This window comes from Rhipicephalus sanguineus, chromosome 10 (genome assembly GCF_013339695.2).
Source record: "Rhipicephalus sanguineus isolate Rsan-2018 chromosome 10, BIME_Rsan_1.4, whole genome shotgun sequence".
NCBI classification, from domain to species: Eukaryota; Metazoa; Arthropoda; class Arachnida; order Ixodida; family Ixodidae; genus Rhipicephalus; species Rhipicephalus sanguineus.
The window spans coordinates 148,144,114-148,168,278 of record NC_051185.1 but is presented as its reverse complement, the minus strand read 5'-3'; the positions used below and the strand labels follow the sequence as shown (position 1 = coordinate 148,168,278).

General features: G+C 46.9%; 1 protein-coding gene across 1 annotated transcript in view; it reads right to left on the bottom strand.

Annotated features, from left to right (window-relative positions):
- LOC119406810 (uncharacterized) overlaps positions 1-24,165 on the bottom strand; it is an 82,968-nt gene that overhangs the window by 35,785 nt on the left and 23,018 nt on the right. The window contains exon 3 of the mRNA XM_037673545.1: positions 10,849-11,006. Within this exon, the coding sequence (XP_037529473.1) occupies positions 10,849-11,006 (158 nt within the window). The remainder of the gene's footprint in view (positions 1-10,848; positions 11,007-24,165) is intronic.

Here is a 24,165-nt window from a genome sequence, read left to right as displayed (position 1 = left end):
CGAAGAACTTTACTGAGACCCCGAGGAAATGGATCATGCGCTTATGGGCTTCCTTGGCAACCAATAAAAGTGCACTTGCGAGGAACCCACTACGCTATAAATCATTGCAATTTTACTGAGACCCCGAGGAAGTGTATCATGTGCTTATGGGCTTCCTTAGCAACCAATACAAGTGCACTTGCTAGGAACCCACTACGCTATAAATCATTGTAATTTTTTAGAAGTAGGGCAGCAGGCACTGTGCCATTTTTCGTCATTCTACGGAGAGCGTTGGTACCTGCTAAACGCATGTAAGGCATTATGCGCACTTTGTTGATGCTGTGGCTGATGACGATGAAGAATTATGGCAGAGCCCTTTGTAATGGGTTCAACAACCTACTCGTCATTCAACAACCTACTCGTTGCATTCAACACGCATTCAACAACCTACTCGTCGCGCAATTCGCATTGTGTGACGCCTGGTTACAGAATTCGCGTTGTGCGACGCTTGTTGCTTATTTTACTCTTCTACCACGCTATATTGCATATGCTAATGTGGTTCCTTCCCGACATGAAGCCTGTATAGGACTTTTTTTTGCAAAACAGTTTCAAGCACCGGCATGGCTCAGAGGTTGAATACTGGGCTCCCACGCAGAGGGCCCAGGTTCGAACCTAGTTCCATCCTGGAATTTTTTTCTTATTTCGTTTTTTTTCTTATTTCGAGCGATACTGGTTACGGACACCGGCGGCGGCAGCGGCGGCGGACAACTACGGCGCCAAAAACGGCCGGTGAAACGATCTCATAACAGTTTTCGCTGTAATAAGTTCCGCCGCAATGGCGAATGCGATAACAACAAATGGGAATGTCACACGAAGAACGGCTAGCAGCTCGAAATGTGCCGCGCGCTGCTCAAGCACAAAGAATGCACGAAAAGAACGCACACAGGACGAGCGCGAACTAACAACTGCCACAGCTCGACCCTTGCAGCGCGCTGCTCGAACAAAAGAAGGATGCGCGAAAAGAACGCACATGTATACACAGGACGAGCGCGAACTAGCAACTGTCACAATTGTTACTTCTTTGTGTTTGAGCAGCGCGCTGCAAGTTGTCGACAATGCACAACTAAATAGACCATACTTTGGCTCTACTGGCTAGCGGCTCACTCCTTTAGCAAAGACGGCCGCTGCAGAGAGCGAAGTGACCATCGTGCGCTCGGTAACTTCAACGCAAACCTTGCGGTGAAAGCACAAAATGTAAAAAAAACATGGCTGATCCCTCCGTCATAGGAATCGGTATAACACGAAAGTGAAACGTGTCTTCACAGAAGTAGTGCTTATTGTGTAGTGATATATGAGAGCTTGTACAATGTCTATTCGTGTTTGGCAGCTACAGCCCCGTTTTGACGTGGATGCACCCATGTTGACGGCATTTCTCTATCGCGACGACTAATGCCCATGATCATGATTAAACCGTTGTGGTAGCTGACGTTGTGAACATATATTTGGACACAGCAAATCGTGAATCCCGCGTAAGGATGATATCAGCAAGCTCATAATCAACATTGGTACCCGGTATGCACTTCTTCAAACCGTTGTCAATTAAGGAGAGAAACGGGACGGTGTGCGCTTTCTAGCAATGGGTGACCGATGCCTGCGCTCATGCATACACTACCACACACTACGCTTCAGCAACACTGGAGGTAGAGGTTCGTAGCCTGAGCCGCAAACGCGTGCGTCCCGCTGTGCTCTGTCTCGCAGGCGCTAGTCTCGCTCCACCAAGGCGCGACATTCGCTCGTCGAAATCGTGTCCTTTCTGCAACGCGTATTGCAGCAGTTTTGTTAGTCGGTGCTCTCGCAATCGAAGGAGTCGGCGGCGGAGAAATCCCGTTGGCGCATGTGGAAGTTGCACTACTCAGATGAGCCGACGCACGCTAACACGTAGCGAAAGGCAAATAAAGAACGTAACCAACGTAACTACGTCAAGGCTGCCTCGGCGACGCCAGCGCGTCCAGTGTACCTCGCTGGTATTGAGACACTGTAACCATGACCTCCGATATCGCGCGCAATCTCGGAGCAAGCGCTAGTAAGTGTCGATCGTGAAGCATTACTTCTTTTCACCTCTCACAGACGGCGGCACCGGCCCGCTCCGCGCCGCCTACCTACACCGCCAACAGAGAGCACCGTGCGAAAGAGAATGTGTGAAAGATATAAGGCGCCTTTGCGCCGTGCCTAGCATCTGCCAAGTTAGCTTAGTCGGTAGGGCGTCGGGCGCTTGCCGTCGCGGCCGCAAGATGGTGGGTTCGATTCCCAGCAAGGGATCTTCTTCTTGTTTTTTTCTTTCTCGCCCGCTGGCGTCCATTTTATCAACGTCATATCTGTGACGGATGTACTTGGTGGACCCCGGCATAAAACACTTTTGTGTTAAAAATTGCCATCACGAGATAAGCGCGCGCATACGGCCGACGACGCCCTGTAGGGCAAAGAGGAGGTGGTACGGATAGGAAACGCGCGCGCATCCCGAATCTGGCAAAAAAGGAGCGGCACGACGACCTTTACAGCGCGCCCCTCGCGCCATCTCGCGGGTGATAAAGAACACGGTACGCAGAGCACCTCCGAGCTCTTCTTACCGCCAGCGCTAAATGGTGTATTTAAATAGCTCGTCCTTAGTATGGTGGAGGACGTATGCTGCGTGGTAGTCGTTTAAAGGGACACTAAAGGCAAATATTAAGTCGACGCTGATTCTTGCAATAGCGTTGCAGAAACCTCGTAGTGCTTGTTTAGTGCCAAGGAAATGTTTATTTTGAAAGAAAAACACGTCTTACCGGTCCGCACGGCGTTAGCGCACTTCAAATCACCCGCCTGAACGGACCTTCTGACGTAGCAGTTGCCGTGCCCAACGTTGTCCGCCTTTACTGCCCTGCCGCCGAAGCTACGCTTTCTTGCGCAACAGCGGCCATCAACCTTGCCAAGACGCAGCCACGGGCCACTCCGAAACTGTATAGTTCACTGTAACGGAGCTTAGCTTGGCCAACAGCAGCAGAAGTAGAGTATCGACAGGACGAAAATAGCGAGAGCCAAACTCACGCAGCAGTACGCGATACCGAAACTACCACTGAGACACGCAGCTCGGCGAAAGCGGAACTTATGACCCTCTCGCGCCGTTCTCCATGGTAGCGCCGAGAGGTTCTTTTTTGCATGAATCAAACAGAAACGGACAAGCAGCATTTTATTACGTAATGAGATGCACGGAAGGTTTTTCTTTATTGCAACTAGTTTGATTAGTAGTGGTTAATTGTACTCGGGACTCTCTGACGTCATCAGAATCATTTCCAAAATGTCCCACTCGTGGCGCACATCGTTTCCTACATTTACCTTAATTTCTCGATTACTAGAGCACTGCTGTGGATACCATTGACGTTTTAGACGTTCTCACACATTGACCTTTCACTCTGACATAAATTGTTATTTGCCTTTAGTGTCCCTTTAACGCGGCGCGCTGCGGAGCGAGCAGTCGCTGATCCGAATCCCCGGACGCGCGCTTCGGAAAATATTTCTTCTGAATTATTTTAACACGAAAGTGTTTTATGCCGGGGTCCACCAAGACTTCAGTGACGTATTTCCGTCACGAATATGACGTTGATAAAATAGACGCTAACGGATGAGTAAGCAAAGGTATGTGAAAAAAATGCGCCGCCGGGAATCGAAACTACGACCCTCGGTCCGCGCCGACAAGCGCCTGGTGCTCTGCCGGCTAGAGGAACCGAAGCAGTCGAGCGACCCTCCACAATTGTGCGTCATATCTCTCACGCAATCACTCTCGCACGTTGCTCTCTCTTGATGGGGCGGGGCGGTGCCCCCGCCTGTGAGCGGTGCAGTGAAGTAATGCGGCATGATGCTTACTAGCGCCAATAGAGAACGATTCGGCGACGACGCCATTAAAGCATGGCCTCCGAGGTTGCGCGCCGGCAGGTCTCTTACCGGCGCGCAACCCCGGAGGCCATGGTTAAAGCGTCTCGATACCAGCGAAAAATACTAGCCACGCTAGCATCGGCAATCGCCCTAGACGCAGCTACGTTCTTTGCCTTTCGCTTGGTGTTAGCGTGTGACGGCTCGTTGTCGCGGTAGTGCAGCTTCCACGTGCGCCAACGCTCTTCTCCGCCGCCAACTGCTTCGAGTGCGTTAGCACCGACTAATAAAACTGCTGCAACAAGCGCTTCGAAGGGCGAATTTCGTGCCTTGGTGGAGCGAGAGAGATGCCAGCGGAACGTGGAACGCCTGGGCGCGTTCGCGGATGAAGCTACGAACCTCTGCCTCCCAGCGTTGCTGAAGCACAGTGTGGTAGTGTATGCAGAGAGCACAGGTATGCAGAGAGCACTGGCGTGTTCTATCCATTCCGGGGATAAGCCATGTTTTATTTTTGAGGTGTGTGCGTCATCATCAGTCTGGCCTTCATCGCCGAATCGTTCTCTCTCTCTCTCTCTCTCTCTCTCTCTCTATATATATATATATATATATATATATATATATATATATATATATATATATATATATATATTGTGAGACCACGTTCAGGCCGCAAGACTCCTCTTTATTGCCCTCGAGCCTGAGCCCCACTACTCAGACCCAAGCGGTGATGATGAGTATATACAGGTGAGAAGATGGCAAGTATGAAGAATGCTCACACTAATTTCCCCGCACGCCGAAGCGGCCAGCCTGGCCGCGACTTAGACTGAGTAGAGACGTCGAACGAAGGGCTTCAGACGGGAAACGTGGACTATCTCTGAGCCACGGCCGCGACGGTCGGAAGAAGCCTCAACTGGGGTGACACGATAGTTTACAGGGGATGTTTACTCATTAATTATGTAGGGTCCGATGAATCGCGACTGGAACTTTTCACACAATCTGGGAACACGAGCAGGCGTCCAAAGGAGCACTTCGTCGCCAGGACGGAAAGAGACGTCACGATGGGAGCTGTCGTACCGCTGTTTGCGATCGTGTTGACTTGCTTCTGTACTGAGCCGAGCAAGTTGCCGACATTTTTGAAGCCTCGAAACGAACTGCTCGGTTAGGGTTGTAGAATTGTCACTTGGAGTGCGTAAGAATGAAGCGTCAATGGTGAATGTCGCCGAACGGCCATAAACGAGGTAGAACGGTGAATGCCCAGTAGTGCGTTGGACGGCGTTATTGTGAGCAAACGTCACAAATGGCAATATCGTGTCCCAGTTGTCGTGAGCTGGGCTGATATACATGGATATCATATCAATTAGTGTGCGGTGGAATCGCTCTGTGATGCCATTGGTTTGAGGGTGGTATGCTGATGTCTTGTGAACTGTGCCACAAGTTTTAAGCATCTCTTGTATTACTGTGGATAGAAAACTCTTGCCGCGATCGCTTAATAGGACGCGGGGCGCACCATGACGCAAGACGATGGCTTCGATAAAGAAGGTGGCCACGTCAGAGGCAGAACTAGAGCGCAGAGGAGCGGTCTCTGCGTACCGTGTGAGATGGTCAACCGCTGTCACGATCCAGTGATATCCTGCAGACGTTACAGGAAGAGGTCCGACTAAATTCATTCCAACAATGGCAAAAGGTTCCTCGGGACATGGTATTGGTTGTAGCAAGCCAGCAGGAGCGGAAGTCGGCCGCTTGCGCCGTTGACATAGGGTGCAAATAGAGACGTACTTTGCAACAGAAGTGGAGAGGCCAGGCCAGAAGAAGCGGCTCCTAAGGCGGCTGTATGTTTTGCAGAATCCCAAGTGGCCAGCAGATGAGTCGTCGTGAAAGGTCTCAAGGACCTGCGCACGAAGCGAACGTGGAAGAACGGGAACCCAACGGTGTCCATCATCATTGTAAACGTATCGGTGCAGCACGTCGTTTTCAAGCTTGAATTGCCTGAGTTGTCGGCGCAACCTCGCATTAGGTGGTGGAGACTTTCCGCAGAGGCGTTGAACAATGCGAAGGCAGTATGGATCTTGCTGTTGACAGGAGGCCAACTGAGCGTAGCGATTGGAAGACAGAGTGCCAGCAGCCGCTAGTGCCGACAACGTAAGCGGATGCGTAGCCTCATCATCATGGGACGAGTAATGAAGAGGCATGCTCAGAGAAGATGGTAATGGGAGAGGGCAACGAGAGAGGGCGTCGGCATCTTGGTGTTTTTTCCCAGATTTATAAAGAACGTCAAATGTGTACTCTTGATGCCGGAGCACCCAGCGGCCGAGGCGACCGGACAAATTCTTTAGCGATGACAACCAGCATAAAGCGTGGTGGTCTGTAATTACGGTAAAATGGCGTCCGTAAAGATATGGGCGGAATTTTTGTACGGCCCAAATTACAGCCAAGCATTCCTGTTCCGTGATCGAGTAGTTTTGTTCAGCAGTTGTTAGTGCGCGGCTGGCGTAGGCGACAACTCGCTCTCGACCTGCTTCATCACGCTGTGGGAGGACGGCACCGATGCCATGGCCGCTAGCGTCGGTGTGGAGACAAGTAGGGGCATGCTCATCGAAGTGACAGAGGACGGGGTCAGATGTCAGCGCCGCCTTGAGCGTGTCGAAAGCGATGTCGCAATCGTTCGTCCAAGTGAAGGCTGTGCCCGACGTCAGTAGCTAGTGCAGTGGCGACGCGATGGACGCGAAGTCGCGGATAAAGCGGCGAAAATAAGACGCTAGACCCAGAAAACTGCGTAATTGCTTGTGATTTTCGGGGCGAGGAAAACGTGTCAAAGCAGTCACTTTGTCAGGATCCGGTCGAACGCCATCTTTACTAACAAGGTGGCCCAACACTATGATGTTCTTTCTGGCGAAATGACATTTTTTAGTATTAAGTTGAAGCCCTGCGTTAGAAATGCACGTCAAAACTTCGTCCAGCCGCTCAAGATGCTGACGGAAAGTGGAAGAAAAAATGACAATGTCATCCAGATAACATAAGCAGGTTTTCCACTTAAGGCCACGAAGAACTGTGTCTATCATACGCTCAAACGTTGCCGGAGCATTGCATAAACCGAAGGGCATTACATTAAACTCATAGAGGCCATCGGGCGATGCAAAGGCCGTCTTGTCCTTGTCCGCTTCGTGCATAGGTATTTGCCAGTACCCTGACCGGAGATCGAGACTTGAGAAATATTCAGCGCCCTGGAGGGAGTCGAGGGCATCATCAATTCGCGGCATCGGATATACGTCTTTGCGCGTGATGTTATTAAGTGCCCGATAATCGACACAAAATCGTACTGAGCCGTCCTTCTTCCGGACCAGGACAACAGGCGACGACCAAGAACTGGACGATGACCGAATGATGTCGCGTTTCAGCATGTCATTGACGTTGTCCTCGATGATCTTGCGCTCTGCGGAAGACACGCGGTATGGTCGGCGGCGTACGATCGAATTGCCCTCGGTTTCGATGCGGTGCACTGCGACGGAAGTGCGCCCCAGAAACTTGGAGTGGACGTCGAAGGAAGCACTGTGTTTTCGAAGCAGTGCGAAGAGATCTTCCTTCTGCGCCGCAGGGAGATCAGGATTGATGGTGGCAGTTAACGCTGTGGTCGTCGCATGGTCATCATTAGCAGCAGGCGAGAGTGGTGGATCTGCGTGAAGAGGCGTCAGGGCAAGAGGTTCAGTGTCAGCAAAACAGGCCACAACGGTACCTTGGGACAGAAGAAATGGCCGAGATGTAGTGTTGCGTGCTGTGACCAACGCTCGGCTGTCATGAAACCTGACCAAGCTAGGCGCAATTACAATGCCACCAGATATCCAGCGATCGCATGGAGCGAGAAACACGTCACCATTAAGGATGGTATCAGACGTCAATGTCACAACATTCTCATTGCCAGGGGAAATGGAGCAATCGGCCGCCGTGACCAAACGCAGTTTTCGAGCATCGTCATCAGATGAAAATTCCGTGTCCGTCATATGAACTACTCGCTGATGACGAGATATCACGGCCGACGCTGAAGAAAGAAAGTCCCATCCTAAGATAAGTTCGTGGGTACATGACGACAGCACGAGAAACTGAATGTGATGAAGTATGCCATCGATGAGAACTCGCGCTGTGCACACACCAACGGGCTGAACAAGAACTTCATTGGCACACCGAAGGGGAGGTCCAGTATACGGCGTTTTTACTTTTCGCAAGCGTGAACACAGTTCAATACTAATGACGGAAGGCGCTGCACCCGTGTCTACCAATGCCTGAGTCCAAACACCTTCAACACATACCAACAGTACATTTGAGGGCCGCTGCGGAGGAGTTTCACATAGCCCGAACGATGCAGCTTTCCCTCCCGAAGCTGCACTGTTTAGTTTTCCGGGCGATGGCCCGGGAACGAATTAGCTGGTCGAAGGGGAGAAGACGAGCGGCGCATCGGTGACGGAGAGCGACGACGCGGGAAACGAGAAGCACCGGCACCGTCGGGGCTCTGCGGAGATGGTGACCGACGTTCATAACTTTGGTAGGAGCGACCATGTTGCGGTACCGCAGCACGAAACTCGTCTCTTTCACAGGAGTCGTAGCCCCGTCTTTTGTCCTGTTGACGGCGTCGGCAAAACCTGAAAATATGGCCACGGACTCCACAATAATAGCAAACTGGCCGAGGAGGGCGCCAGGCGTCGGCAGGCGGAAGCGACGTTCGTGGTGACAGAACATTCACCGAACCGTGCATTGTGGTCGCGTGGGGTTGTGTCTGTTGAGGAGGTGCGAAAGCTGCAACCTGGGCGTAAGTTGGCGCAGGTAGAGGGTCATGTCTGGGAACGTCCGCACACGTCATGGCAACAAGTTCTTCCCTGACGATGTTGCGGAGGCAGCTGCCAGAAGACGTCGTACGGAGCTCGAGTGGGCAAGACATAGCTTGTGCTTGAAGCTCCTCACGTATGACGGAACGAATCAACGCGCGTAGGTCGCTGTCATTGGTTGCGCTCAGATGAGTTGTGTCAGGCTGCAGACGTAGTAGATGGAGTTCATCAAGGCGCTGACACGTGGCGACGACTTCTGAGACTGTAGTGGGGTTCTGCACTGCAAGGGCATTGAATGCCGCAGCCCCAATGCCTTTGAGCAGGTGGCGGACCCTGTCATTCTCCGTCATTGAGTTGTTCACGCGGCGACAAAGGGCGAGGACATCTTCTATGTAAGACGTGTAGGACTCGCCGGTTTGCTGAACACGCTCGGCTAACTTCTTTTTGGCGATATCTGAGCGGATTAAAGGGTTCGCGAAAATCTGCCGCAACTGGTGTTTAAATGAGGTCCAATCCACGAAGTCCAGCTCGTGGTTAAAAAACCAAGTCTTGGTTACACCCGTCAGGTAGAAGGCGACGCGAGTGAGTTTGGCAGAGTCGTCCCAGTGGTTGAGTGCACTCACGCGCTCATACTGCTCCAGCCAGTCTTCAACATCGTCCCCACGAAGGCCAGCGAACACCGGTGGATCCTTCTGGGGTGTGGTGACCAAACAAGAAGGAGTTCCCGTTGGGGCAGGCGTCGTAGATGCGCCAGGGTTACAGCGCTCGTCTTGCGACATTGCTGAGGTCTGTTGGTGCAAACGGCGACCTGAACGGAGCTCCAAGGGTGTGTTGTAGCGGAAGTCGTAGGGGCACCAGTAGAGCGAGAGGACTGAGGGACCGGACAGCACAGTCCACCACTTGTGAGACAACGTTCAGGCCGCAAGACTCCTCTTTATTGCCCTCGAGCCTGAGCCCCACTACACAGACCCAAGCGGTGATGATGAGTATATACAGGTGAGAAGATGGCAAGTATGAAGAATGCTCACAATATATATATTATTGAGAACTAACAGACAATAACGCCAAGGAAAGTACAGGGGGTGTTATCTGTAGTATTTAGAATATAAATGTGAAGAAAGTAAAGTGGACGAAAAGATGACTTGCCGCCGGCAGGGACCGAACCTGCGACCTTCGAATAACGCGTCCGATGCTGTACCACTGAGCTACGGCGGCGGTCATCCTCCCGTCCACTTTCTGGGGTATATATGTTGATTTAAACCTAGGAGTGTTAGTCAGCGCCAACCGCAGCCATGGCGGCGAGTGTGGAACACTCTTTTTTTGCCTGTTGGCGTCACGTAGCACGTGATCTTTTTACGAGCTGGCAGCTGACCAATAATCCCTCGCATACTACCTGAAGGCATTAAGTCTGCCAGGACGAGACCCTCGCTATGAATGAAGGAAAGCAGATGATTTTTTCAAGGGCTTGTTCATCTTTGTTAGGCACAATATTAATGAGAACTAACAGCCAATAACGCCAAGGAAAGTACAGGGGGTGTTATCTGTAGTATTTAGAATATAAATGTGAAGAAAGGCGCGTTCGCGGATGAAGCTACGAACCTCTGCCTCCCAGCGTTGCTGAAGCACAGTGTGGTAGTGTATGCAGAGAGCACAGGTATGCAGAGAGCACTGGCGTGTTCTATCCATTCCGGGGATATATAAGGATGATGACGGCAGCGCCGACGACAAAAGCCACCTAGAATGTCCATATAATTCCTTTCGCAATAATAGATTTCTTCTCTCCAGCACCTACGAATTACGTGTGCGTGCCTTTCGACGCGATGACCACCCATCAAGGCTATAAATGAGTTCGTACCTTTGTTCAAAATGCTGTGCCACCTCTGTGTCGCGTGTCAGACAGCTTCACAGGTCATCTGCCTTCATAGAGTGGAATGGCTACACAGTTTTCTTCTCGAGAGCTTAATAAGACCATTGAGTGTAAAACAGCGTACTTAGTTTGCACCCTCGTGGCGCTTTGGAAGCCGTAGTTTGGAGACAAAAACTCGTTAGCAAGTAAAGATCAGCTATGTAAGATAACGACGCAGGAGGAAGTGTTTGGTGAACGAAAAGTGCTTCAACTCGTTAATGTCGAGGAAAGTAAAGTGCTCACCTCATGAACCATTGACTCGGGTCGATATCGCTCAGTGGTCTCAGGGGGACATCCAGATGCGCAGAATCGTATATGATCTTGCCGATGATCACAAACGGTGCCGCGAAGAGCACGATGCCTTGAACACAATCGGCCCACACGACGCCCCGCAGTCCACCCTGCATTTATAGCGGGAATTGCACAGGTTAAAATTTGTGCTTGCGGTTTGTGTGCAACGTCGCTTGCAATGTGAAGAAAGTGTGGGTTACCGAGCACCATTTGCTGATGTCAAGCAACGCTTATCTTGCTGAGTTATTTTTTTCGGATAGGAACGGATATGCGCAACAGCAGCCGGACTGGTATTACTCTGTAGTGATTGGTTCTGGACTACATCTCGTTCTTATACATTCTTTACTGTTTTTGTTTTCTCGTTGTTTCATTGAATGCCGACATACCGATCTACAGCTACGCGAAGAGTGTATACGCATATCGGTCCGACTCAAAAGACTGGATGTGCAAACATGGACACCAGAGAGGAGTCAAGACTCCACAAACGCCTGTTATCGTACTTATATTAACAGTACTGCTTTTTTTGGCTTCTTTAATTGCTGTTTGTTTGCATCGCGCTACGACTCGGCGTTTGTGGTGTCTTGACGTCTCTCTTGTGTCCGTGTTTGCGCTCCCGGTCGTTAAGCATAAACGCCTACCAACTAGCTCAGATCTCTGTTATTTCAAATTAAAGTATGGAAGCATTCAAGATTGCCTTCATATTCTACAATGCGTCAATTGAAGTGGAGGCATCATCACTGCCAAAATGTACTCACAGAAAAGAGCACGTACAGACGATCACTAGTTACCTTGGTTTCAGTTGCTTATATTATGTACTCAGCTTTTAGTAAATTATATTCAACACCTCTCGGAAGGTGGTAATGCCTTTCAGGTTATTTTCACTCTCACGTGTTAGGGACAGGTGCGATTGTGACGTTTTCTCGCCATACGCATAATATTTAAAGACAGATTTGATTTACGAGTCACTAGATATGTTCAAAAGAATTCTATATATTACAGACAAGTAGATTTATCTGCTAGTACAATAACAATATACAGATTTTATGGTTCTTCATACAAGCACTACGAGGTAACGCAGGTTCGAATTTGACTACATTGTGGGCTCCAATACTTTAGACTTTGGAATGTCACACTTTGGCTATGGTTGAACTGCGAAGAGCTCATCAGTGAATGCCTTGGTCATTCGAAACCGCCTCTATACTGCGATTATCACAGGAGCTCTCTCTCATTTTAAGAACGCGCGGCACTATATTTTTCGTAGTGCTGACAACTCTGATAAATATTTAATGCAGCCACGTTCCATCACATGTAGGAAAGTGTTCATGTTCTATCGGCATTCAGGTAACGCTCTAGGACAGGACTTCTGCATTGGATTTCAGTGTGAATAGCGAGTCCTTTCCGAAATACCATGATTATTTACGTGATTGGTTAATTGCTACAAACACGACAGATGACATATTGGACATGTTCATGCTGGTACTCCATATGCTGCAAATGTACACACAGGAGCCCTGAAACCTGGAAAAATATTCTGATTTAGTCTGTCACCCACTTCTTTTTGAGATACTTATGTGATTTGATGTTGACTCCTTAGTTCACATTCTCATGCATGCCATTCTTCACATATCATGCCACGTAAGTAAAAATTCAGTGGCGTTTAATTGCACTTTACAGGACATGTCGCGTCGTTCCTGGGGAGTTATCGTTCAGATCATTATTTTTCTAAGCCTATTTTATTGATATTTCCCTCCTGCTCAGGTTTCCTTGTTTATAGTATGGCTGATGACATTGAAATTTTAAAGAAAATTCACTCTGCCGATAACTGCTGCATCCTGCAGAATTTGTTACCTTTTGTTCTTGAGAAATTTGGTGCAAATTCCACCTTAATGCTGCTACGAGATATGACTTTCACTCGTAGAGTAGTAAGCTCTGTTTTCTGAAGTGTGTTCCCTAAATTTGTGTATGATCTATGAGATTAAATTACTGAGTGTATGTTCTACACCATTTTAATCTTTCGGGTTAACACTAAACGACATTAAAATGTACAGTCCTTGCTCACTAGGTTCTCGACGAATATCAAGAAGACTCAATTCGCGAACACATTTCTATATGTAGGGCGTAACGACTTCTCTGCCTCGGCTTGATTACGCGGTGCTTATGTTCCGTAGTAGCATTGATAAATTCAACCCTCACATTATAAAATTAACCTATAGAAATACAAGCACAATTATTGCTCTCGTAAACCTGTCATTGAACCTTGTTTTAGCGCTACTGAATTATAGTCACTTGCATCATTTACGTGCCACATAATAATGCTGATGTTCTGTATTACTTCAAACCGCTTCAGGGTGCACTTTTTTCCCTACGAAATGTTCAGTTGCGTCGTAGTTAGGGTTTTTTTAGAGAACATAACAAGCTATCACTCCGCAGAAGTGCACAAATACATGAACACTACAACAATATTTTTCCATATTTTTATCTTTGCCATAGATTACTCTTACGTTCTTTCTCTGAGAGTTGCATTATTGTATTTTTGGCAATCTTCCCAAAATGGTTTATGTACTTTTATCCATTGTTTTGTGTTGAAGAAACGTTGCTACTTCCAGTGTGTAGATAGCCATGCTTATAACCGTATTTCTTAATTTAAAGTATTGGCTTTTGATATCACGCCTACACGTCATTTTTAAAATTTATTTTTTACTAGCATTCTCCTGTAACTGTTTTTATGACTGTGCGCACCGCCACTCACAGCTTTAGGCGGTCCCATAACGTCGAGAAAATGCTTCATTACTTGATTGGCAGACTGATTGATAAAAACATTTTTTACTGTGCCTCTACGTCGAATAATCATGCCCTGTTGGCGAGTATTTCTTCAACGCGCTGTCTCAGCCCCACGCCCAGCCTGCGATATCCCATTCGTATGAGTCAAAAGTGAAATAAACTTCTTGTTTGGTAACTGTTTCTTGCGTAAGCGTGAATCTCATATAGAAGCAATGAACAACACTCATATATATATATATATATATATATATATATATATATATATATATATATATATATATATATATATATATATATATATATATATATATATATATCAAAGTTTATTTGCCATCTTTGTGAGATACAGATGGGGGGATTGCAGACAAAAGGCTGTCCCCTGACAGCATGACTAGCCGATGGACGATGCTACCTAAGATAGATCTGCCCTATCGCACATATAACAAAAACGAATAGACCTCGACAATGTCACTGACCTATCTACAAGATAGCAAAGAAATGCAGCGGTTTTTAGATATGCACTATTATTTTTAGCATAAGCACTATTATCACCGACATAGCCAACTGTCATCTATTAAACTAGTCGCCAAGAGGAGTGAGAAAGTGCAAGGTTAGCGTCGATCACATTTGGCATTATGTCAACTCATCATTATCTACACTGCAGGCCAATAAGGCATATTTAAGCCATAAATGTTTGTCATTTGCTACATGAATGCCATAACTCGTATGGAAATTAGATATGCAGCGCAACACGTGGGAATATAAGGATTTATATATAAAACGGCTAAAGCGCTGTTGTAAAGACTTACCAGCGCTGTGTATGTTGTACCCAGGAGGCCGATTGCTACGTCGCACACGAACAAAGGAACATCGAGCACTTAAAAGAGAGAGAGAGAACAAAATAACCGATCAAGGTGGACACGCTACTTTGAATGATTTATCTTGAATTTTTAGCCACACGGAGTTGCAATAACACAAGTATTGTCCCTAGTCATACACATGCATAAACTGCCACATTTTTTTTAATGTGATGTTTCGTTTGCGAGCCTGGCTGACTAAAACGATCATAATTTATTTCCTTATTAAGCATTTCAATAACGGCTGCTTAAAATTTATAAGCATATATTATTCAGATTCACCGTATGCGTGCCGTGTTCTTACGGATTCAAGGATTTCATTTATTATGAATGTACCCAAAGCGTACCAGTTTTTGTCGGCTTACCATCGTAATAACATACCCTTTTCGGTGCGCAATACGATGAAGAGGTAGGTAAGGAATATTGCTGATGCTTACGTATCGTATTCGGTGTGTACCAACAAACAGCTGCTTGGCACTAATGTATGTGCGCCGTTGCGACATCCATACGAAGGCATCGCAGGGAATGAATGCAGTGTAGTTATTACTGGTAGTGCGGTGGTTCATATGCACGATGTGAAAGACAATGTCCACGTAATCCTATCAGGAAAAACCGAAGCGCACCCCGCAAGTATTAAATCGCAGTTATCCAGTAAGCTCTAAATACGTCGTATCACCGGTTCCTTATAACGACTTCTTTAAAATAAATTCTCTGCACGAATGTAAAATGGAGACATGAATGTATAGTAAACACAAAAGTCTCCCATTTATAAATATTGGGCATTGAGCGGTCTTAACAGGACCCAGTGAAACGCAGGTTAAGATAACGAAGTGTGAATTGTGCACTAAAAGACCATCATATATTAAATATTCAAATGTTGTCTTTTGTTACCATATTCATAGCTCCATTCGCGGAGTTGTTTGAAAGCTGTAACCTTACTTTTAAATTATCAGAAATTATGTAATCGCTGTCCGCAAATTGTGACGTTGATTATTCGTTTTGAACCAATAAAGAGGTGCGAACATCATTTACCAGAACTTAACTTTTCATTTAAATGTAGCAGTGTGGAATTTTTTTGTACTCTCAGAGTACTAGTGTTTCTTTAACAGATTTCATGATCATTATAAATTTAGATTTACATTCATTAACAAAACATTTGCCGAGAAGAATTGCAAACTCACATTTTCCGATGATATATATTCAAATTCGGAGGTCATTATTTCAGGTTTGCTACTAAACCGCTTTTTTACTCGAGTAGAGGTAATAGGGACTATATGTTTTTATTGGCACATATCGCGGATTGTTTCATAGCAGGTGTGGAAGCGACGCTAATGGGTCGCGGAAAGATTGATATAATTTGCAGAGAGAATAATTGCGTATACCTATTAGCTTGTGCTATAGGAATGCGTTTTTTCGCGTTAACTAGGCACCCACGTAACGCGGTGCCCTTTGTGTTTACTTACATCTGTTTGTATTTACATACTCTACTCGACTTGAACGAGGGTTGCCCTGGCTATGCTACCTCCCCAAGCATATTCGTATGATTCGCACTCGGAGCATTATTGTGTATAACGAAATGGAAAATATTGCCACTTCATTGCGAACATGAAATGCCGTTTATGTACTTAGTAAAGCTTACAATGGCTGAACTATTGTGTGACTGTCAGAATAGTGCGGAAGCATGTCAAATGGACCAAATAAATGTAGTGAATCAATAAGTGCTACTCGCTACCTTTTTGCGTGGATAAACAAGACATACCAGGAGAGGTAGGCTTGTGTGGTCTAAGGCAGCGGTTGCCCTTACATTTTTTTCCGCAAATATGATCTGCGAACAACGCTCTGGGGCCGGTCCGAGCAGTACGCTTCTGTGTACCACAACCACGTGCCTAGAGCACATGGCGCCGCTTGTTTCTAGAGCGGTCGTCAAAAAGCAGGCGTTACGGAGACAATGCCTTGCCAGGCCACCTCTAACCACATGCCTGTGCTCACTATATATTTAGGGTCAGCAGCCGAGCAAGACAATAAGTGTGCGGTAGACTTATATGCTTCAGGGTAATGTGTGGGGAAATGCCACAGGAGCACCGAGTCTTAGATCAGTAAGCCGTCTCGCATTAGCAACTTCCTCGGAAGTCCACACTACCTTTACGATAGATAGCTGCAAAGTTACAATCACGAAATACCCAGCTATGAATTAAATTCTGGGGTTAGAAGAGACAAAAGCAACATAGAATCATGAAGCATGCCATAGTGGGATACGGCGGATCTATGTGCCATTTGGTGTTTTCTGACGTGTACCTGAATGAAAGTGGCGGGATATTTGTGCATCTTCGATCCATAGAAATGCGGTGGCCGTGGCCAGAAACCAATTTCACACTGTTGATCTTAGCAGCGCAACAAAATGATAATGCGGCATTTCGGTCACGAGGCATGCGCTGAAATCCGGAATAATATGAAAACCTACTCGTTGACATTCCAACTGCTGCGCTGTAGATGCTGACTGCGCCCAAGGTTTGCTGAAAATAAAAAGGACACAAATGACGTAATAAATGCGCAACCTTGCACAAGTGTTTTCGTTTTCTTTCCACTTTTCCGTGTTCATTTTTTTTTCAGTATTTTACGTTCAAAGCCACAAAAGATCCTATGTGCTTCAATATCAAGCTCACCTCTCTATGAATATCGGCGCATCGCGGCTTCACTATTAGGTAACAGTTACGATGTAACATATAACAAAAGAATAAATTCATAATGATAAAAGAACGGATGCATGATTGAACTATTGCATTGTCGTGTATTGCTGTGAATTTTTATATGCTCAACCTTTGTAAGCGTCAATAGAGGCATTGTAGTCACCGAAACGTGCCCTAGGAACTCAGCTTCTGTGGGTTGTTCGCTCACAGTTGCCTATGTCGCAATTATGGTGACACTATTAACGAGATAGCGTCAAAGAGCTCGTTTCGCAGAAATTGCGGCGTCGGCGTCGTTGGCTGTGAGCGAAAAATCAGCGTTGTACGTGAGCGAAAATTTGAGGTAGATGCAAATAAAGAAATAAAAAAAGTATTTGGTTCAAGTGGAAAAGAAACCCAGGACTTCTGCGTGGCAAACAGGTGTTCTCCCACAGAGCCTAGCCAGTGTTCGCAACTGCTTCGGAAAAAAAATACACTACAGGAATGTGATATAAACGAGAACTCACAGACAATACTGCCAAGGCAATATTGACATTCCTTGGCATTATTATCTGTTATTTTTCAGTAATATTGTGTCTGACAAAGAAAAACGAGCCCCTAAAGTCATCTTCTTTCCTTCATTTAGAGGAATGTTATGTAGTGCGAGCAGTGTCATCAACAGACGTATTATTATTGCTTGGCAGAAGCGTAGAATCACACGAGACGTGAAAACATGTCAATTTCGCAACGAGTGGTTGTTTTAAAGGCCCACCAATTACGCAGCACACAGGCAGAACTGATTATCACTGTCAACGACAGCCTCAACAACGTGTGCAGCTGCGCAGTTGCGCGTGTTGTTTTACGGCGCGTAGTGGGTACCACGCCAACTCGCAAAAGCGGGCACTTCGCAACCGGATTTGCAGTAGGCATACTAGGTTAGTTTGAAAGGGTCAACGTTACGTGCACAGACGTTGCTTTCCCTGCGGTACGATTTGGGCGTCCACCGAGAAGCGAAGCCAATTTTATGCGAAGTAGTCAGCGAGGAGCAGCTTACGCCACACCTTGAGCGATGTCCTACGAGATGTGCCGACGTCTTTGTGTAAGTCGAGTAGTTGTGTCGGTATCGTGTTCTTACTGGGCACGTTGACAATACTGGCGTCTAAATGGCCACTCACTGTCTGACGTAACGCCGGTAGTCACGTTAGAGCACAGACACATTGGTCTGATCTTTACTCTAGCCTCGTCTATTGGCCTCGAGTTTTTTGAGTGGGGCCCTCTCGCGTGTGACGTCAAAGAGGGGACTCGGGTGCCGCTCTTCGCGCGCGCGCTCGCTGCGTGAAGGCTACTCGACGCTGCCGGCCCTTCTGTCCTGCTCGAAATATTAAAACATGAATTGGCAAGTTCATAAAGCAATTTGCACTGAATGTTCAAGCAAAATGCCCAGCGAAATCGAGTGCATCTGCCGTCAGGAGCACGTTCAGTGTCGATTGCTCCTGGTGTCGTCTGCTAGCCATCAGTGTGTGCACACATCTGCATGTATGGCGACGATTTCTTTTCGCGACTGCTCTGTGGCCGTGGCGCACTCAAAATGACTTTCCGGCCCGTTTTCAATCACTAGTTTCAGCGTTCGGGCTTCGGCTACCGTGTCTGCGTTAAAGCGCACTATACGTATACCGCGTACTGCACGTGTTCGGTTGCCAAGCCTGCTCCTTCGACTCAATTCCTTTGTTCGTAGTTTTAAATGCATGTCAAGCGACGTGGGATGCCATTCAAATCAAATAAATGGTCGTTACAGGCAACAACTTTTGAATAAATCCAAGTTTCTGCAGCTGCCGTGTAAGCGTGTCGTAAGTACCTGAAGTTTAAACAAGAAATATAAAGGTTGAGAACGCGTGTCAAAAGGGGACGCAAGACGGTGATATGAAATACATCCTAGGTTGTGCGGAGTTGTCTTTTCTTTATTTTTGCAGCATATTTTAATCCCTAACGTTAGTAAATCAACGTTTCCTGACTCGTTGCCGGACGTTTGAAAGCATGCTGAACAGAATTAGTGTAATCATACTAACGTAGATAAATACAAAGCGTTCGCATCGAAAATCGTAGTAAGGTGTGTTTTCTATAAAACAGTGTAATTCACTCTCAACGCTCGATTCCTGATAGGGCATGATGCGGTCCCTGTACTAAAAAAGACTCGCAGGGTCCTTTATGCATTTGCCTCGGATGACTCGAAGGCGAAATCCATCTTCTTTTTGTTCAGTCGATGTATTGTTCCTTCCCCGCTCCCTTCCGAATGTCTTTTGGACGAAACGTGGTTTTGCACTGCCTCCAGGATCGGAGGCATTGCAAGCTTTCTATACATCACCTGGTTTTGCATTGCTTCCGTGATCGTCGCACCGATGACGGAGGCAAAGCAAACCGATGATGTCATGTGATCACGTAATCATGTGACGTGACGTTATCACGTGACAAATTTTGGCGGTCTGTGATGTCATGAGGACGTCATGAGGTGACGTCATCGTGTGAGGATTTTTTGCATCACTTATGTTGACGCTGCCGACTAGGTTCGCCGACGGCGCATTTTCGCGTTTGATCAGGAATCCAAAGCTTTCATCGTAAAATATTTAACCTTGTTACTGCGCGATAAAGAATAGCAACAACCAGCCAAAAGGGCTAAAATAATGATGCGAAAGAGCTGTCTTGCCCCACTTCCTGGACATATTCGCCAATTCTTCCTACTGTTTATAAAGCTGTATTATCGGTGGCAAATAAAACACGAACAGCGGAGCGCGTTCCCCAAGCATTAGGAACTGTATAATGCGCGCCGTACTGTCATCACCATTGACAGGCACGCACATCCGATTAGGCAGCACTGCGCAATTGAAAGCGTGAATCTGGCTCACGAGCGGCAAACCGCAAGAGCGTACCTATCTCTAATCATAAGGGTGCGAACTGTACCACGCCCACCACTGCTGGCGTTTCATTCGGAGGCGATAGTACCTGTAACAAGTTTTAATGTGCATCCAACTCGCCCAATCTACGCTAGTTGTCCGCACTAACCCGCTGGTCGATGAAGATATAAATTTTATTTCGTCGGCAAACGTTTTGTGTAGATGAGTACAATCGGGAGTGGAGTGTGCACTTTCGTTGAAGTCTCTTTACACAACGCTAACGTTTGCGAATAAGCCGTGAGATTGATCACGTTTCGCTCCAATGCAACGTAGACTCTCTTTAACTCGATTGGCGGGACGTTCGCGCTTTCACGTAAGCTATTTCAACGCCATCCAGCCCAGTGAGTGACGCTACGAACTCGGTGGCATGATCCTGACCGCGATGGCTCTGTGTACATAGAAGAAATGTTAACGTTTCTTAACCTCCACTAATGCAAGCAGCCATCTAAAGAACTATCACTACACAAAAATACAGCTCGTAGTCGAGGAACGCCGTGCGACGAGAGCGAGCTATAACGAAAGTGCTGCTGTTCTAGCCGCAGCCTAGCAGACGACAAAAGCCGAATCCTCGCCTTTGCGTCACCGGAGCGCCGTTCGCAGCGCCACCATAGGTGGCTCACCAGGCCAATAGGGAACCCAAGCCATGACTAGGGGTGTGTGCCGCCGCCGCCGAAGTCCCGAAAGGCATGACGCCGCCGCCGCTGCGCTATAATTGCGGCGCGCCGCCGTTTGTCTTTTCTTTTAACGGGGAATCGGGACATAAAAAATTCAGCAGATTCCACGCGTTGTGAGAATCTGTTTCATGGGAAGCACTCAGCGAGTACTTCTGTGCTGCACTTTATGGCTTTGAGCCAAGCGTTATGAGGTGGATTGACGTGTTTTTGTAAGTGTAATAGCTGTGTGCACATCGTGGGCTTAGCATGCACGTCGACAACACTGGCGTTTAAAGGGTAACTTATGGTGCGACGTAACGTCAGCTCTCACGTTAGAGTACATATTTCAGTATTATCGAAACTAAGTGCATTTCATGGTGCAATCGTATGAATCACGTAACTTTCGTTAATGTATTCCACTGGGATCGAGCCATGCTTCAATATAGCTTGCTCAATCATACAAATACAAATGTAATGTTTATTAGACTGCTATAAAAGCGGATTCAACACTGGAACCACAGACGTCAATCTGATATCACGCCTGTATCGTAGGAGTACATATGTAGTGTTTTTTGCTTTCTTGTAAAAATTCGATAGCCAGCACCATAAACACAATTGACGTTGCGCGAACATTACGCCTGCATAGGCTGTTTTTCCAAACCAGTGGCGTTGCTCTGTGGTAGAATACCAGATAGCCACGCAGAATGCTTGGGTTCGATTCCTGCTGGGATCCTGATTTCTATTCTTTCTATTTGTCGGGTCAACGCTGCCGATATCGATTTTTATTAACGCTCTCGCATCTAAATTACCAGTGTCTGTTCTCGCCGTTCCTGGGTAGATATAAACTGTCAATCACCCGTGGCGCATACCCGTACACCGCGGCCCGTGGTAAACGGGTATGTGCCACACGTGTCTTGAGGAAAGGGTTTGAGCACGTACGCGACAGGATTTTCACGTTATTCATATCATGACCTGACAGTGATATTCGTCAAATCCTCTTACCCTCCCATGCAAACTTTGGTCTACACCAAGTTAAGGAGGCGATCACGAGAGCACCCAGACGTAGGCGGCTAGATAGATAGATAGATAGATAGAAACGCTCAAAGTGCCAAAGGTTCGCTAAGAAATGCTTGGCATTTAATAATAATAATAGTAATAATAAGAATTACCAATACAGGACACCCACTTGCAGTAATTGGTTACATTTTCTCTGGTATAGCATCAAGAACTTTTGGAGTTTTGTTTGAAGGATGAAGCATTAAAAACTCCTTGCGCGATGTTTTAACAATATGCCAATGTGGCATCTTGTCGAGACGCCGTACGCAAAAGAACAGTTCCTCTGTTGAAAAAAGGGCGGCGTGAGTCGACAAATAAAAACGCTTCACCCCCTAGACCAAATTGTAGCACTAATCTGGAATCCCGCGCATGCGCGCTTCGCCGGAAACGAGTTGGCTCATGCCAGTGCCCGAGGATTTAGGGTCCGGGCACAAGCATCCGACTCTTCGCAACTCGCTACGGAGGATGCACCGTTTACTGCGCGGGATCGACTTATTTCATTTCATGACATCTGCACACACTACCGATTAGAACGTTTAACCTTTCCGCCACTCATTCGCAAATGTCTGCGCAGGTGCAGAATCCTGTGGCGACAGCTGCAGACTCGCACATTTCCTTCCCCTTACCTCCTCATCATCATCAGCCTGTCTACGCCCACTGCAAGGCAAAGGCCTCTCCCATGTTCCGCCAATCGACCCGGTCCTGTGCTTTCTGCTGCCACGTTATACCTACAAACTTCTTAATCTCATCCAGGGTGTCGGAACGAAATGTTTTTCGTTTCGGTTTTAGTTTCGTTCCACCGCAAAAAGTTCCGTTTCGTTTCTGTTCCGGAACGAAAAAAAACGTTCCGTAACGGTTCGTAACGGTATTTTTATGCAAAAATTTGAAGTTAAGGTAATCATTACGAACATTGGATTTGTGATGTAGTTACTTGCCCTGCTCTTAGGAAAGTAGGACAAGGGTAAAATACGTTCTTCAGAGGAGCGGAAGTAACTGTACCACGAATTTCTACCAACTAGCACAAACCAGTATTAATTTCAAAGTCATTGTATTTATTTTCTCAAAAGACAAATACGAATTTTTCAGTGGGCTCAATGCTTTGTGTGAAGGGAGTGAGCACGATCCCAGAAGCAGCACGTCATTTAATGTACTCTCTGATGTGCGAGACCGCTGTTCTGATAAAGAGATCGCCAGGCCTGCGCGACACACGCAGCACAGACACAACGAAAGCTGGAAGAGCCGACTTTTTAGAGCCCGCTGGAGAGTCTCTTGGGGCAATAATACAAGTACACATGCAAGGTACCCACTACGCCATAAATCATCCCAATTCTTCTGAAGCAGAGAAGTTCCCCCTGTGCCATTTTTCGTCATTCTTCGGAGTCTCGTGGTACACGCTACACATATGTAAGGCATTATGTGCACTTTGCCCTGTGACTGATGATGATAAAGAATTATGGCTGAGCACTTTGCAGTGGGTGGGAAACAGTGTGGCGGAAAGGGCGCCTCCATTCCATTTCAATTCCATTGCGGGGAATTTGAACTTGCCGCAATTCCATTCCTTTCAATTCCTCGGAATGAAACAACTTAGCGCATTCGGACTCTGGGAATGGCCGGGCAGTTCAATTCCATCAATGTAATTCCTCCACGTAAGAAAGGCATCTTGATAGTTTTATCGAGTTAAGAATGAACGACCCATAAAGCTGATGTCATCAGATGCATTAAGAACTGCAAGAGTACGCAAAACAGGTTACCAAGAAGATCGAGGGATAGTAGCTTGGTTACATATCTCGTGCAGTACAACCACCCTACTAATTCCCATAGGGGCAGTTCTCCCGCTACCTATAGTATTTGCATGGTCAGCTTGTTTGAACGAATGGTGGTGTTTTAATATTGTTTATGCTTAAATCTGTTAATGCTAAAATGACGACGTAGCCTATTTTTATGCTGACAAAAGTAGTATTCAAGAAAACTAAGCAGTTTTGACGTGCGTCTGAAGCGGTTGTGAATATGGAGAAAAATAACATTTGCTTAATGAGGAATAAGACCCTCTAGATCTGCTGGTATTAGTTGGAACAGTGCACCGCTCGGGCACCTTGTGCCTTTGTATTGAATACAGAACAATGGGCCGCACTGCTCGTCAGCACTCACGCTTGTCAAGCGCTCCTCGCAAGCATAGAAGCACTATCGTGGCACTGTGGTGGAAGACCCGACTGCCACGCAGAGGGCGCGGGTTAAACTCCCATTCGATCCTAGCAATGTGTTTCTCATTTATTTTTTTTATATCACGCGTTAGCGGTCATGGACACCGGCG